This window comes from Galeopterus variegatus, unplaced genomic scaffold (genome assembly GCF_000696425.1).
Source record: "Galeopterus variegatus unplaced genomic scaffold, G_variegatus-3.0.2 Scaffold3, whole genome shotgun sequence".
NCBI classification, from domain to species: domain Eukaryota; kingdom Metazoa; phylum Chordata; class Mammalia; order Dermoptera; family Cynocephalidae; genus Galeopterus; species Galeopterus variegatus.
In genome coordinates, this window is record NW_007726114.1 from 1500429 (window position 1) to 1515226 (window position 14798).

General features: G+C 44.9%; 1 protein-coding gene across 3 annotated transcripts in view; it reads right to left on the reverse strand.

Moving 5' to 3' along the window:
- Positions 1-14211, reverse strand: part of CEP250 (centrosomal protein 250kDa) — a 41154-nt gene extending 26943 nt beyond the window's left edge. Inside the window, exons 1-14 of one of the 3 annotated variants that reach the window (XM_008570910.1) lie at positions 14026-14211; positions 13099-13155; positions 11882-11964; positions 11486-11651; positions 10615-10721; positions 10118-10369; positions 8392-8488; positions 6286-6387; positions 5604-5765; positions 4877-5055; positions 4394-4576; positions 2833-2977; positions 1858-2004; positions 684-845 (exon numbers count right to left, since the gene is read on the reverse strand). In XM_008570910.1, the coding sequence (XP_008569132.1) occupies positions 684-845; positions 1858-2004; positions 2833-2977; positions 4394-4576; positions 4877-5055; positions 5604-5765; positions 6286-6387; positions 8392-8488; positions 10118-10369; positions 10615-10721; positions 11486-11651; positions 11882-11964; positions 13099-13155; positions 14026-14211 (2028 nt within the window). Of the gene's footprint in view, positions 1-683; positions 915-1857; positions 2005-2832; positions 2978-4393; positions 4577-4876; positions 5056-5603; positions 5766-6285; positions 6388-8391; positions 8489-10117; positions 10370-10614; positions 10722-11485; positions 11652-11881; positions 11965-13098; positions 13156-14025 lie in introns of those variants that run through there. The other 2 variants (XM_008570838.1, XM_008570973.1) reach the window with 2 other exon arrangements.
- Positions 14212-14798: the final 587 nt, after the last annotated feature.

Sequence of the window (14798 nt, forward strand, 5' to 3'; positions counted from 1 at the left end):
TATAATCATTAGGGCTATGAGAGATTTGGTAGAGGAGAAAGACGACCTTTGAGTCATGTCATTCAATGGTTCAGGAAAAAGTTTACTGAGCCCCTGCTACATGTTAGGTACTGTGCTAAAAACTGGAGGAATAAAAACAAGTTAAGACACAGCCTTGCCTTCAAGGAGCTTTTGTTCTAATAGTGAAGACATGAAAACAGATAATTACAGTATGAAGGATGTGATGATTGAAATAAGCATGAGGAGTCTACAGCCATAGCACCTGAAAGCACCCTGATCTCATCTGAAATAAGCATGAGGTGCTATCAGAGCACACAGGAAAAGCATCTAATTCAAATTGGGGGTATGCAGTACTGAGGAATCAGTGAAGGATTCCTATAGGAATTCTTTTAAAGAATTGGAAGATATACTGCAAACTAGTAACACTGGCCATGTCTAGGTCATTTTTCACTTTCTGAATCATTTCTGTAGAGTTTTAATTTTTTACAATGAGCACATTTTACACCTTCATGTGATGGTGTCAGTTCTGTCTTCTCACCGAATTGGAAGATATACTGCAAACTAGTAACACTGGCCATGTCTAGGTCATTTTTCACTTTCTGAATCATTTCTGTAGAGTTTCAATTTTTTACAATGAGCACATTTTACACCTTCATGTGATGGTGTCAGTTCTGTCTTCTCACCTCACTTAGTTTCTCTTGAATTTCTTCCTTGTCTTCTTGGATGCCCCTGAGATCTGCCTGCAGTTCAGCCCCTGCCTCCTCTGCTTTCTGCAACTGAGCCTCCAGGTGAGTTTTCTTTTCCCACAGTGCTTCCTTGTTCCTTTCTGCTTCTGCCAGGTCCACCTGCAAAGCGATTTTCACCTGCTCTGCTGCCTCCATTCTGCTGCACACAGACTGGTTCTCCTGCTCTAACTACTGATAAAAAAGGGAAGAAGGTACAGGGTATCAAAGACAAAAGGTTACAGTTTAGGGATCAAGTGCTGAGACTGGAATCCAAGTGAAATATAAATCTATTGTCCAAAGATGAACACAGTAGTACTTCTAACAGAGGGAGGAAATACATTCATTTGATCTAGTGCTATATAATAGGTCCTACCTAAATGGGCTGCATGGTAGTGGAGATGGAGATAGAAAAGGCAAAATCCTGCTCTCAAAGAATTTGGAATAATGGAATATCGAACATTTCTGGGTCTCAAGGCAACAGGGGTAGCAAGGAGATTCCTTCACTAAAAGTACAAAAATTTGTAACCTAGAGAGAAGATTCTTTGGGACTTAGCAGACCGTTTTCTGGTGATTGCTATTATCTCACCCAATGGGATTAAAAACCTATCTTCTCAGGGCCGGCCCGTGGCTCACTTGGGAGAGTGTGGTGCTGATAATACCAAGGCTATGGGTTCGGATCCCTATATAGGGATGGCGGGTTAGGATCCCTATATAGGGATGGCCGGTTAGCTCACTTGGGAGAGCGTGGTGCTGACAGCACCAAGTCAAGGGTTCAGATCCCCTTACCAGTCATCTTTTAAAAAAATAAAAAATAAATAAAAACCTATCTTCTCTCCAGAGGACATGGGCCCCTTCCCAGCCTTGGTGATATACTCTGAAGCCCAAAGTTGGCTCTGCTGTAGGTGTGGGAGGGGAATATTTCTAATGGTTAAGTCCAATCCTTCTAGTTTTTGCTCTCCTCTCGCCATAAATTTTCCTTTTGCTCATTTCAGAACTACAGTTGGGAGCTGATGTGTCTTGGGCTGATCCATTAAGGGCTCTGCCCTATCATGGGCATCAGCTTTGTCTGTCACTGGCTTATTCTCAGTCAAGGCCCAGACATACTCTGGGTATCAGAGAAATCTTTGCTCACCTGGAGAAGCTGCTGATTCAGTCCAACTTTATCTAAGGCCAAAGCCTCATTTAAGGTACTGAGCTTGACAGCTGCAGCCCGAAGATCAGCTACCTCTGCCTTCAGGCTGTTCTCAGAACTTGACAGCTCTGCAATTGACTGTTCTGCCTAAAAACAAAGAGGGTTAGAGTTTCCTATTTCTAGTTTTTCCGCAACAGTAAACAGTTCACATTCCCAACACCTGATGCTTTTTTTGGATGGAGATCAATTAACACTCCATTTCCTCCTTTACACTGAAACAAGTTTTTCCTTCATTCATTCGTTGAGGAGTAAGACAGGAACTCATAGTATACAGGCATGGACATAAGGATGTATACACAACTACAGTTGTAATGACACCATAGAAAACGTAAGCACAGAGTGCTCTGGGAACTCAAAGAAAGCATTAATTCAGTCTGGGGGAGTCAAAAATGCCTGGTAGAGGAGCTGACAGTTAAGTTGGGTATTGAGAGATGAGAGGAATACTCTGCAGTTAAAAGGAGAGGAAAGAAGCAGTTCAGGGAAAGGAAAAAGTATATGCGAAGTGTTAGAGTTATGAAAGAGCATGATATAACTGAGAATACAATTAATGCCACGTGGCAGGAGGAAAAAAATACGAGAAATTAGGATGGGGTTTTAGAGTGAAAGGAGAGGCTAGAAACACAGTTTGGGGCAGATGGCACCGGGCTTTGAATATGGCACCACAAAGCTGGGAAGCCACTGAATGGTTTTAAGAGACTGACATACCAGATTTACACTTTAGAAAACTTACTCTAATTCCAACACAGAGTACGTTGGGAGGGAGAGAACCCAGAAGCAGAAAGCAACAACTGAGGAAATAAATATGAGGGGTCATGGCTTTAAGGGTGACGAATGAGGCAGGCTGCATGTCCCTTTCCTGGACACACAACTTCCTAAGCTGCTCACCCAGCAAGTGAAGAGAAGGGGCCTACGCACCCTGGCCAGCGCTGCGGTCACCTCTGCTTGCTCTTGCTTCAGTAATTCCCCTTCCAGGCGACTTGACTCCAGGGCTTCCCGAAGAGTGATCAGTTCACAGAGTGATTCTGACTGTTTGGCTTCCAGGCCCACCAGCATCTCCTGACTAAGATGGGAAAAAGAGAGGGCTAGAGGAAGTCTTAGCAAGTGGCCATACCCCACAAGGTAGCAGGAATATAATTATTCTTTGCTATGTGAAAGAATGAGGAAGGTCTCTAAAAACTGATAAGGAAAGATCTCTAAGACATTTCAAGTGAAAAAAGCAAGATGCAGAACAATATATATAGGGTACTACCTTTTATGCAAGAAAAAAGGGGAAGAAAGAAAATATGTTTATATTTGCATGAAGTAGCACTTGAAAGAAACAAGAAATTAATAAAAATGGTTACATACAGGAGGAAGAGATATAGGACGGAGAAAGCATAGAAGGGAGTAAGACTTCTCTGTGTATATCTTCTTAAATAGTTTTGACTTTTGAATCATATACATGTATTATCAAGTCAGATAAATTAAATTCAAAAACATATAATTATCTTTGTGGACTGTCTGCCCCTCCCCTTGGTACCGGTAGAACATTCCTAGTACAAGTCATGACCCTTATGGTAGTCCTTCAAGCTTCCACTTTTCATGCCTATGAGGTGCACAGGAGAGGAGGGAAATACACAAAGATGAAGAAAATATATCCCCACTACCAGTTATTAAAGACCTATCATATGCCAGGCTCTATGCTGGCATTTTCCAAAACACTGCTCTAATCTTCCCAACAACCCTTCCAGGTAAGTATTATGAACCCCATTGTACAAATAATCTGTCAAAATGGCAGAGCCATAATTTAAACCAAGCTTTTGCCCAGTTCTAAAGTCTTTGCTTTTTCTGTGACACCATATAGAGAACTTTACAGATTAGCTGGGTATATTTACTCTGGATTTCCCTTTCTTGATCAGCTCAATTCCCACTACTTCCCAGTATAAGTTTTACCCTTTAGCTAGCCCAGCCCACTCTGAACATGTCATGAACCTTCCTGCCTCCTTTTTTTTGCTCATCTATTCCTTTATCCCTTCTCCCACTCTCTACAAATCAAAATAGGTCAAAGCCCGGCTCAAAGTCTACCCCTTCCTCCATAAAGCTTTGCTTGGTCCTCAATAATTAACTGTTACTCCAATGCTCCCAAAGGATCTAGCCTGAAGCTCTATTTAGCTCATACTTCATCTGGCCTCATGTCACAGTTAGTTGTTTATATGTCTGTCTTCTCCACTAGACTGCAAGCACCTTGAGATCAGGGCCTTTGTCTTATTCATTTCTATATCCCCCACAGTGCCTCATCCTTTATGGGTGCTCAGCAAAGTCTAGATGAACTTTCTATATTTGTCTTTCTGTAAAGGAAGGAGCAGCAAGCTAATCTGAACCCACTGCATTTCAGGCTTCTATATAACCCACTTTCCAAGAGAAGGGAGTGGGTAGGGAAGGGTGTGGAACTGAGGGAGGGCCAAGCCCCAGCAAGGAGGGGAACGGCCACACTTACAGGCGCTCCCTTTCCCGGACAGCCAGGTGCAGCTCCTCTTGCTGCTCCTCCTTCTCTCCCTGAGCAGAGTCCCCCTGCAGCTGAAGCTCCATGTTTACCCTTCGCAGTCGCCATGCCTCCTGTTCCAGCACCTCCAGTTGCTGCTGCAACTCTTCTCTGGCCTTCTGCAGGAGCTCTCGCTCCCTGGAAGAACAAGACTAGAGATGAGCAGAGACCTCAGGACCTAAAATCCTTGCTGTACGCAGTCACAGGCTCAAAGAGAGGTGCCTATTTCCCTTCAACAACCCTTCTTCTGAGCAGGAAACCATTCTTTATAATCATAAAGACCCAAAATCCAAAAGCTTGTGGCAAAGCAGCCCTTAGGAGCCTTGGATCTCAGGGACAGCAGGATCTGCCAACCAAAAAATGATGGGACTGGATAAATGGCTGGATGAGGACTGAGACCTGGGGTGGAAGGGTGAAATGAATAGCCTCCCTGCTCACTTGCTGAGAGAATCCACCTCTTCCTGGAGGTCCACAGTCTGCCCTGCCAGAGTGTCCCGCTCCCCAGTGAGCTTCTGCAGCCGCTGTCTCAAGGCTTTGCCCTCTTCCTCCCACTGATCGTGCTGCTGCTGTAAGAAGCTCATCGCCTCCTGGCAGCCTGAAAGCTGCTGCCTTAGGTCCTGTGGAGGGAGACAAACAAGCCAGATGATGAGCAAGAGAGCAAGGGCAAAGGAGTGATGTCAGAAGCCTGAAAGCAGGGCTGGATAAGGACGGGTTAGGGGCTGGTGCAACAAGGGTAAGCAGAGAATAGAGAAGTGACCAGTCAAGAAGACAGAGGATCAGAGGTTATTGGGCTTCTGTGGCTCTAGAGTCTTAGAGTTCATCATCTTCAAATGTACAGGCATGGCAGGATGGTAATTGTGCCTGGGACCTTCAGAGGGGGAACATTTACCCTACCATCCCAGGGCTCTGGGTGCCATTGTTTGCATAGTGCTAGGCAAAGATTGCATACAAAGTGAAACATGCCAGTGGTATGGAGAATGAGCTTGTTACCCACAGTACAACTGGGCAGACACAGAGATTCTAATGGGTACTTTGGGGTATTGAGAAAACACTTCCTGGCTGGTCAACAAAGTGAAAAGGGCAGTCTAGGCTAGGGAGGTACCTGGGTCACAAATCAGTTGAGACACTCACCCCGTCGCTGAAGAGGAACACTGGGGTTTCTCACCTGCACAGCCTGGCGTCTCTGAGTCAACACTGAACGCACCAGATTAAGAGCCTTGTCTGGGTCCTGGGAGTCAAACTGGGAGGAAAAGCCACTAAAGTCCAGTACCAAAGAGCTCTCGTGATCAGTGCCTTGGGCCATATTTTCCCCTTCTTCCACCATGGCCTGAAACCCAACACAGTGGGGTCACCACCCTATTGACCAAGGCCTAGAGTGCATACAGAGGACTTATACTACAGCCTGCACAAACCTGATGCTTTCCTTTTCAGGCCCTCTCCCTGGGAACAGGAGGCGGGTATGTGAGAGCAAAAAAGTCTGGTTCCTTCAACTCTCTGCCTTTGGTCACCCAAATCTAGGACTAGCAACAAAGCTAGCATACTCTCTAAGGCAACAATAAATGAAGAAATGAAGGAAGAAGAGGCTACTGAGGTAATGAAGATCAGAATCCAGCCTCTGGCCTGAGAATTACAGCTGGCAACAGGAAAGAGGGCCTATTCCACCCGGCAGTTCTAAGATATAAACACTTAGCTACCCCCTAGGGTTCCAGTCTTCAAATACACTCAGAAAACTCATCCCCGCAAGACCCTGAACCCAAAACCGACTGGAAATCTAGGCATGACTGACAGGACATGGAGGCCTGGGGATAAGAGTGACACATAATCCTGTTACCAAGGCTTACCAGTACCTGGGTTATATCTTTGATCACCTGCTGTAAAGACAACTTCTCCTCTTGGGCATTTCTACTAAGAGATGCCTCATGTTCCATTAATTCTGCATGATTTGTCTCCTGAACAGGGAAGAGAATAGAACCTAAGAGCCAAACTCTCAAAAGAGAATTTATAATTCCAGGCCCCAACTTGACCAAAGTCTCATTCTGTCTATTCTATCAACCCCACTTTTTCCAGACTATACCTGAATGCTAACTGCCCAAGGAGTCTGAAGACAATGTGATGTGGTGATGAAAGTTCAGATTAAATGATTAAAAGCTCCAAATTAGACTGCCTAAATTAGGATTCTTGCTTTATCATTTACTAGTTTAGTAAACTAGGCAACTGCTTCTTTGACCCTCCTTCTCTTTAAAATAGGAATAGGAGGGCTGGCCCGTGGCTCACTTGGGAGAGTGTGGTGCTGATAACACCAAGGCCATGGGTTAGGATCCTATATAGGGATGGCAGGTTAGGATCCCTGTATAGGGATGGCCAGTTAGCTCACTTGGGAGAGCGTGGTGCTGACAGCACCAAGTCAAGGGTTAAGATCCCCTAACCAGTCATCTTTAAAAATAAATAAATAAATAAATAATACATACATACATAAATAAATAAATAATAGGAATAGGGATAATTAACAGCAACTACTTCAGTAGTTTGTTTTGAGGCTTAAATGAAAAAAGCATGTGAATCACTCAACATGTTGCCTGGTACAAAGCAAATGTGAGCTATTATTGGATGGGGAATTGCTGCTGTCTCTGAACAGTAAATTGATGCTTGAGACCTAAGACTGAATAAAACAGAGAGACCTCTAGCCCCAAAGCTAGAAATAATCTTGAAGAGTCAAGATTTCCTCTCTTCCTTCCTATTGTATTTGTGTTAGTGAAGGCATAAAGACACAGACCTACTGCTGTGTTTTATTTGGCCTGTATAAACTTTCAATCAACATTTATCAATTGAGATATTTTGCATAAAAAAAAGAATTTCTAGATTCTCTCAAAAAGTTAACAAATGGTCCACACCCATTCTTACATGGCAACAATTTATTAAGTTGAACAGTGGATACCTCCTCTAGGTGAGACATTTGTTCTTCAGGGTCCTAAAGTCCCTACCATTCCTCACAGTTTCCTTAATACTGAGCTCAAATCTGCAGTACTGAGAACTAAAAATGACAACACCGGAAAAATAGAATTTTTATGACTGAACCCAGTTTGCTCATTTACATTATCTGAGCACTGTAGATATCTGAATTGGCAAATTCCTGACAAAAAAGAACCAAAAAGGCACAAACAAATCCAGCTCCCAGTTGATTTCAACTTAAATGAGAAGATTAGGGGTGTGCATGTGAATAGGGGTTCAAGAGCTGCCTAAAATTAGAGATCTGAAAACTCATAGAGACGAAAGGAAATGTGGACTCAAGCCAGAGGTCCTACTGTCCAACCTTAGAGAATCCCTTAGATAACATCCCTGGCGGGTGTTAAGCAAGGGACTGAAAGCTCACTTGTTCTCTAGACAGACTGTTCTGTCAGCTCTAGCTGTGAGCCAAAATCTACCACCTTATAACTTCTAGTCATTGATGTTGGTTTGTCCTGGAAAACATTAAATAAGTCAATTCTCTTTTCCCCCATCTCAGTCCTTCAGATATGTGAAGGCAGCCATCACGTCTTCCTCTAGCCCTTTCTTTTCCAGGCTAAACATTGTCATGCTCTTCAGTTGTTTCCCATATGACTAGGTTCTGAACCTCTCTACACATCCCCTTCCTAGTGACTCGACAATTTGCCAGTGTGTCTCTTCATGTATGTGCCATTTCTCTCTGATAAGAACATACTGTATACATATGCCATTGTAGTTTCCCTACGATGGAAACTACAGGAATACAGTAGGGGTAGAAGACACTTAATAATATTTATTGAATGAATAAATGAATGAGTTAATTAATTTTCAAATTCAGTCAAAATTTATTTTTTAGCTTTAGAGAATTTCGTCTCAGAACTCTTAACTGGTATCCTGTACTATTTGTCCATAAAAGACAATAAACCTACAAGTCCACTCCCAACTCCTTTCCAGAACAAAAAATCAGGTACCAGGATCTCCATTGTCTCTCTCAGAGCCTTCACCATCTTTTCATAATCTTCATTTTGCTTCTGAGACTGGATCAGCAGAGCAGAGATCTCTGTCACCCTAAAAAGAACAGCATATAGCACTGTCACCTGGGCAGCCCAAGGTTGTGGACAGAGCTACTGTGCAGCACACCCCAGTCCAAACAGACACTCCCACTGCTGCCTCCCCAAAATCCCTTGGGTGCCCCCAGCCCCTTTGCACTTCCTGAATTAACATATGAGGCTATAGTCTTGATCTTGGGGGGAAGCCAAAAGCCACTCAGACACATGCAGGGATTTACCACATCTCAAGACTGGAACTCGTGTTTGGGGGCCCGAGAGCTGAAGGAAAGCCCTGGCCCAGGCCCTTCCAGGCCTCGCTTGATCTTGAAGTCAAGCACCCTGAAGCCAATAAGAACATCAGAATTGCCACATGGGGTAGTCCCAAGGCCCCTCCATCCCAAGGTTCTGACTCTGATAAGGAAAAAGGAGGAGCATTTTGGGGGAAATTATGGTCAATCTATCTGATATTAACCTCAAAGTCCAGCAAAATCATCAAACATCTTTATTATTTAATTTGGAGCTTATACGGGTAGGTAAATAAATATTACTTGAATGAGTATCATCCAGGAGTTTAAATCTTTTTTCTGAAAGTCTTAATAATTTTACTTTTACCATCTCTAAGAGCCTTATCTGACCATTCATTTAATTATTGTATCATTCAACAAACATTTATTGGGTGGCTACTGTAGGGAAGGTGAAGTGCAAAGCACTAGAGACACAAAATTTACTAAGATATGGTCTCTGTCTTTGTGCTTGCTGCCTCCAAAAGCAAAAAGCGAAATAGTCCTGCAATTTATGTACACCACCAGTAGATGGAGACACAGCCCTAGTCATGGAGTATAAACTGAACTTTGCCCTGAGATTCAATGGGGCTCTGTGCTTATGTCCCCGCCCTTCTTATCATCATTAAAAAAAAATCTGAGGGCCGGCCCGTGGCTCATTCGGGAGAGTGTGGTGCTGATATCACCAAGGCCATGGGTTTGAATCCCTATATAGGGATGGCCGGTTGGCTCACTTGGGAGAGCGTGGTGCTGACAACACCAAGTCAAGGGTTAAGATCCCCTTACCAGTCATCTAAAAAAAGAAAAAAAGAAAAAAAAAAATCTGTTTCATCATAATCCAAAAATTAAAAAGCCTTAACCCCCCTCCCCACAAAAAGGAAACTACCTAATTGAGTAGATCAACGCTGTAACAAGCAGGTCAAAATACCACAGAAGCACAGTAACTTATTAGGCTATTAAGGTCAGAGACGTCTTCATAGAAGAAGTAACATTTGAACTATTCCTTAAAGGATTAGGCAGAGAGAGAAGGAAGGGAAGCATTCCAGGCTAAGGTCAGCATGTACAAAGGCAGGGAAGCATGGGAGACCTTGGCTGTTCTGGGAATGGCAAGCAGTTTGGTGTTGATAGAGGACAGAGTCATAGCTAGCGCTACAAATCAAAAGGAGAGAAAAAGAGCTGCAAGACAGTCTGAGGGCAGAGGTCAGTGACAGGCCCCAACTGTGGCATAGGGCTTCAACTAGACTCTCTCGCACATCTGCTTCCCCTCTGGTGGGGATGCTCTTGGCATCTCCACTGCCTATCCCTAACTCTCTAAGGGAGTCGGCTTTTCCTCAGAGAACCCTTCCTGGGATGCCAGGCCATCTCACCGATCCTGAAGTTCAGACTGCTCCAGATCCCTTTGACTCTTCAGCTGTTTTAACTCCTGGCTCCTCTCATAGGCTTCCTTCTCCAGCTCCTGGGTCTTGGCTAGTAACAGCAGCATCTGGGCTGGCTCACTCCCATCCTTTCTCCCAGACCCATCAGATTCCCGAGACTGTGCTCCCACAGTCAAGCGCAGACAACAGGTCAATAGGGACCCAGAAAGCCTCACATGCTCAGCCTTTAGCTCCATCAGATCTCTGAGTACAAGCAAGGAAAAGAGCAGATTCTAATAAGGACCAGAGAAGGAAGCATGGATATCAGGCCCAATGAAGCCTCAGGAGCAGGTCTGGAAAAATCATCTGAATAGAGCAGTACCAACTCTCCCTACCAGCTCTCCCACCCACCCCACCCCCACGCCAGATCCCCCCTTCTACAGCAGCCCACTGCCATAAGTCCAGAATTAGTAGGGGCAAACTTCCTTCCTTCTTATCCCCGCACTGACCTGTCAGTAGCTGACTTCATTTCCAGGAAGTGGCGTCGGAAGGTCACCACCTCCCGCCATAGACTGAGAAGGCGACCATGCTCCCCTTTCAGGTAGCCTTTGAAGAACTGCATGTTCAGAAACCCAGGTCATACCAAAGGGCAGAGGACTATCTTTGGCCAACATAAGAGTCTTGGATTCCTCCTGACTATTGGGGGGAAGGAAGGAAGGACTTACAGGAGATAGCTTATGAATGCGTATCTAAATTCAGGTTATACTGAAAGGTTTAATAAAGTTGGCAGTGGAATGCAAGAGGTCAAAGGACCTAGGATGGTATATGGCCTTCCTCTGGGCTAGATTAGAAAAGCATACACAGAAGCTGCTTAACAAATGGGAGCTATTACCATAGATTTATAAGGAGGAGTAAATGATATAATACATGTAAATCACTTAGCACAGATCAAGTGTTCAGGAAACATGTTTCCTTTAGCTGAGATCTGAAAATTCCCCAGGGCCCATAACTGGTCTTTCTTTCCAATTCAATTTCAATAGCTACCTTCTCAGCACCTAGATATGCAGACCTTCAGATGAGGGTTGTCAGTAAGTTTTCAGATCCATCTAAAACCTAAGCTAGTCGATTTGGCAGAACAGGTTGTTCTGAGTGTCACGGTACCTGCCAGAAAAACCTAGACTAGGCAGGTAATAGCAGAACTAAGCTGAAGCCCAAGCAGAGCAAAGCTGTCAGCCTGGGCAGGTAAGAATGGTCAGAGATTTTAACAATGACAGATCAGTTTCTATCCAAGTCCTGAAGTTAACCCCTTCCAGCCCTAACCAGGGCAGCGCCCAGAGTGCACAGCCCTCCTCTCGCAGTTCCAGCCCCTGTTCTTCCTACCTCCTGCTCCATCTGCCACTGGCTCTCCTTCCTCATTAGCTCATCTCGGGCACGGCTCCAGTCCACTGTCAACTTTTCCACATCTTCCCGAAGGGCTTTATTCACCATGTCAGCTTTTTCCATGTGCAACCGAAGCTGGGTGTTCACTTCTGCTAGACTCTCACACCTGCACTGGGGAGGGATAAGAGCAAGTACAAAATAAAGGTCTGGTCCAACCCTTGAACCTCTAGGGAGTAAGATGACAATCACTGGAATTTTCCATTCCAGACATTAGAGGGCTAAGGCTGAAGTCCATGACTCTAATCCATGTTAGCCCATAGGCCAGAGGTCTCCCATCAGCCTTCTCTACCCACTTACTAGCCAATCACCCAGGTCAGATAATTTGGGGTCCATCACCTCTGTTGCTCCTCCTCCAATCGGATTAGCAGCTGTTCCAGGTTCGGCTCCTCCACACTTTCCCACCTCTGAGGAATTAGTCCCTTCACCAGACATAAACAAGCCTTATTTACCTCCAAAGAGAACATCACTCAGACCAATTCCCTGGTGCCCCCTTCCACAGCAGCCTACATTCTTTTTATTCATTCTCCCCTTTGTTAGCAATATGTTTCTTTTATCAATCACTGCATCCTGAAAACAAATCCACTGTATCCCTCTCTCCAAAAGCAAACCAATGACCTCTCCTGAAACATGGTATTTGGTCGTGAAAAGAACTTTTTTTAAAAATTTTTTTATCCCTATATAAAGATGACCGGTAAGGGGATCTCAACCCTTGACTTGGTGTTGTCAGCACCACGCTCAGCCAGTGAGCCAACCGGCCATCCCTATATAGGGATCCGAACCCGTGGCCTTGGTGTTACCAGCACCGCACTCTCCCAAGTGAGCCACGGGCTGGCCCCTAGAACTTTCAACCTAAGAAGCATAAGGTATATCTTTCACTAATGGCCTTGACATCTACTACACTAATTTTTGAACCTTGGGAAGTCACTTAACTTCTTGGAGATACAGTGTCTTCAGCTACAAAATGAAGGTGATATTCCCTTCAGAAAGTGGCTTTGCAGATTAAGTGACACAACTATATGACAATGCATAATGGTACCTGACCTACATCAAAGGTGCTCAGTAAATTTTGGTTCTTTCTTCCTCTGAAAAAACTTGCCTAAGGGGACCATGAGAAGGTGCCAAGAGGGAGCTGGAGTAAAGGCAAATGGGGTTTTCAAAGCCAGTCCTACCCAGCCAACAGCACAAGTATGTATCTTTGCTACAGAAGTCTTTTTTAGGCCCACAAAGGCACACATCTCTCTTAGACAGATAAACACTGACACCTGCTGGAGGAAAAACGCATTTCTTCCCTCTAATTCTACACTCCTACCAATCTGATTAAGTCTCCTGAAGCTGCATTTCATTCTTAGAGAAGCAAGGGCTGGAATCTGACAGGCCAGTGATAGCTAGATCTAATGTAAGTATCAGTGTGATAAGTTCTTAGGAGCTGAAGAAAGAGAGACTTCTACCAAACACCCCCTTTTCACACCCGAGCCTCCCTCAGTCAGCAAATGAAGCCTAACAAGTATATTCACTGAGGGTTCAGGGGAAGCACAGAACTCAACCTCACTCACTCCAGTGGCTTCCAGCCGCTTCTCCAGCTCTTGGCACCAGCTCCGGTACTGCAACACCTGGGGAAAACAGAGCAGGCTGTAAATAATGGACACAGCTGGTACAGACAGCCCAAACCAAAAGCCCCTGAGGATATTGGGCAAACCTGCTGTGAACAGAGGATCTGGGTGGTGATAATGAGATAAAGCTGTAACATATTATAGTTTCTGTCTGGGCATTTAAATAATATTTTCCATGTTTCTTGTATTGAAGATGAAAGATCATGGGCTTTGGACCCAGGATCAGGTCTTAGCTCTACACTAAGAGAATAAACCTGGCCAACTAATTTAACCCTCATGAACACCATCTTTATTTTTTTATTTTTATTTTTTTAAAAAAAAGATGACCAGGCCGAACCCATGGCTCACTCGGGAGAGTGTGGTGCTGGGAGCGTCGAGGCCGCAGGTTCGGATCCTATATACGGATGGCCGGTTCGCTCACTGGCTGAGCACGGTGCAGGCAACACCAAGCCAAGGGTTATCCCCTTACCGGTCAAAAAAAAAAAAAAAAGATGACCGGTAAGGGGATCTTAACCCTTGACTTGGTGTTGTCAGCACCACACTCTCCCAAGTGAGCTAACTGGCCATCCCTATATAGGGGTCCAAACCCGTGGCCTTGGTGTTATCAGCACCACACTTTCCCAAGTGAGCCACGGGCCGGCCCTGTGAACACCATCTTTAAAAGGGATATAATACATACCTCATGGAGTAGTTGTAAGCATCAAGAGAGAGTTTATATGAGAGTTAGAAGGCCTGAGTCCTTCCCCTCACCAAGCTAGGTGTGGGCCATTCCCACCACACGGCTTTGCCTCCTACAGTCCTTATCCCACCGCAACACCCAGCTCTAGGTGGTGTTCTCTTTTACCTTCCCCAAAAGGGCAGCTGGCTCACCTTGGCCTGCAGCTTCCTCACAAGGGTTGCTTGCCTCTGCTGGGCCTCCTGGGAGTTCTTCAGCTTCCGCCAGGAGGCTGCCTGATTCTCCGCCATCTGCTGCTGTAGTGCCAGCACTTGCTCCTCCAGCACCAGCTGCAGTGACTGGGACTTCATGTTGCTCAACCCGGGGCTTCCTGTCTCCATAGGGGCACCAGAGAATAAGCCCACAGGCCCCTACGCAGTCAGAGGCTGTTTGCTCCCAGCAGTGTCTCTAACCATTGCTGTGCCACTTGGACCTCCTCTTGAGCTGGGGACCAAAGCACACAGTGGAACTGAAAGGACTGTCTAAATGGCTCAAATTTATTCAGCAAACTTTAAGTCTGGCAAAGCTGGGTTGGACAAAGTAAATAGGTTCCTTTACTACAGGACTCCTCAGAACCTTTAAAATACTAAGATAGACCCTAATCTCTAAGAAGTCGTTATGATGAGCATCACTTCCCAAATTTAATTGACCATGAGACAAGCTCACGAGACTAGTATTTCCTGGCACACCTTTTGGAACTCTGCACTAAACCAAGAGCTCTTAGCTTATCACTGCATCCCTAGTGCCTGACACAGTGACTAATACACTTTTGTCTATGAAAGAGTGAAGATGCTTAGTCTAGCAGGGCAGATAGACACAATTACAATACAATGTGGCTTGTGCAGTAATAACAGAGATCAGTATGGGAATACAAAGGAAGGGCACTTAACCCAGCTTAGGGGGCTGTGAGCTGTGTGTATCATCGTCA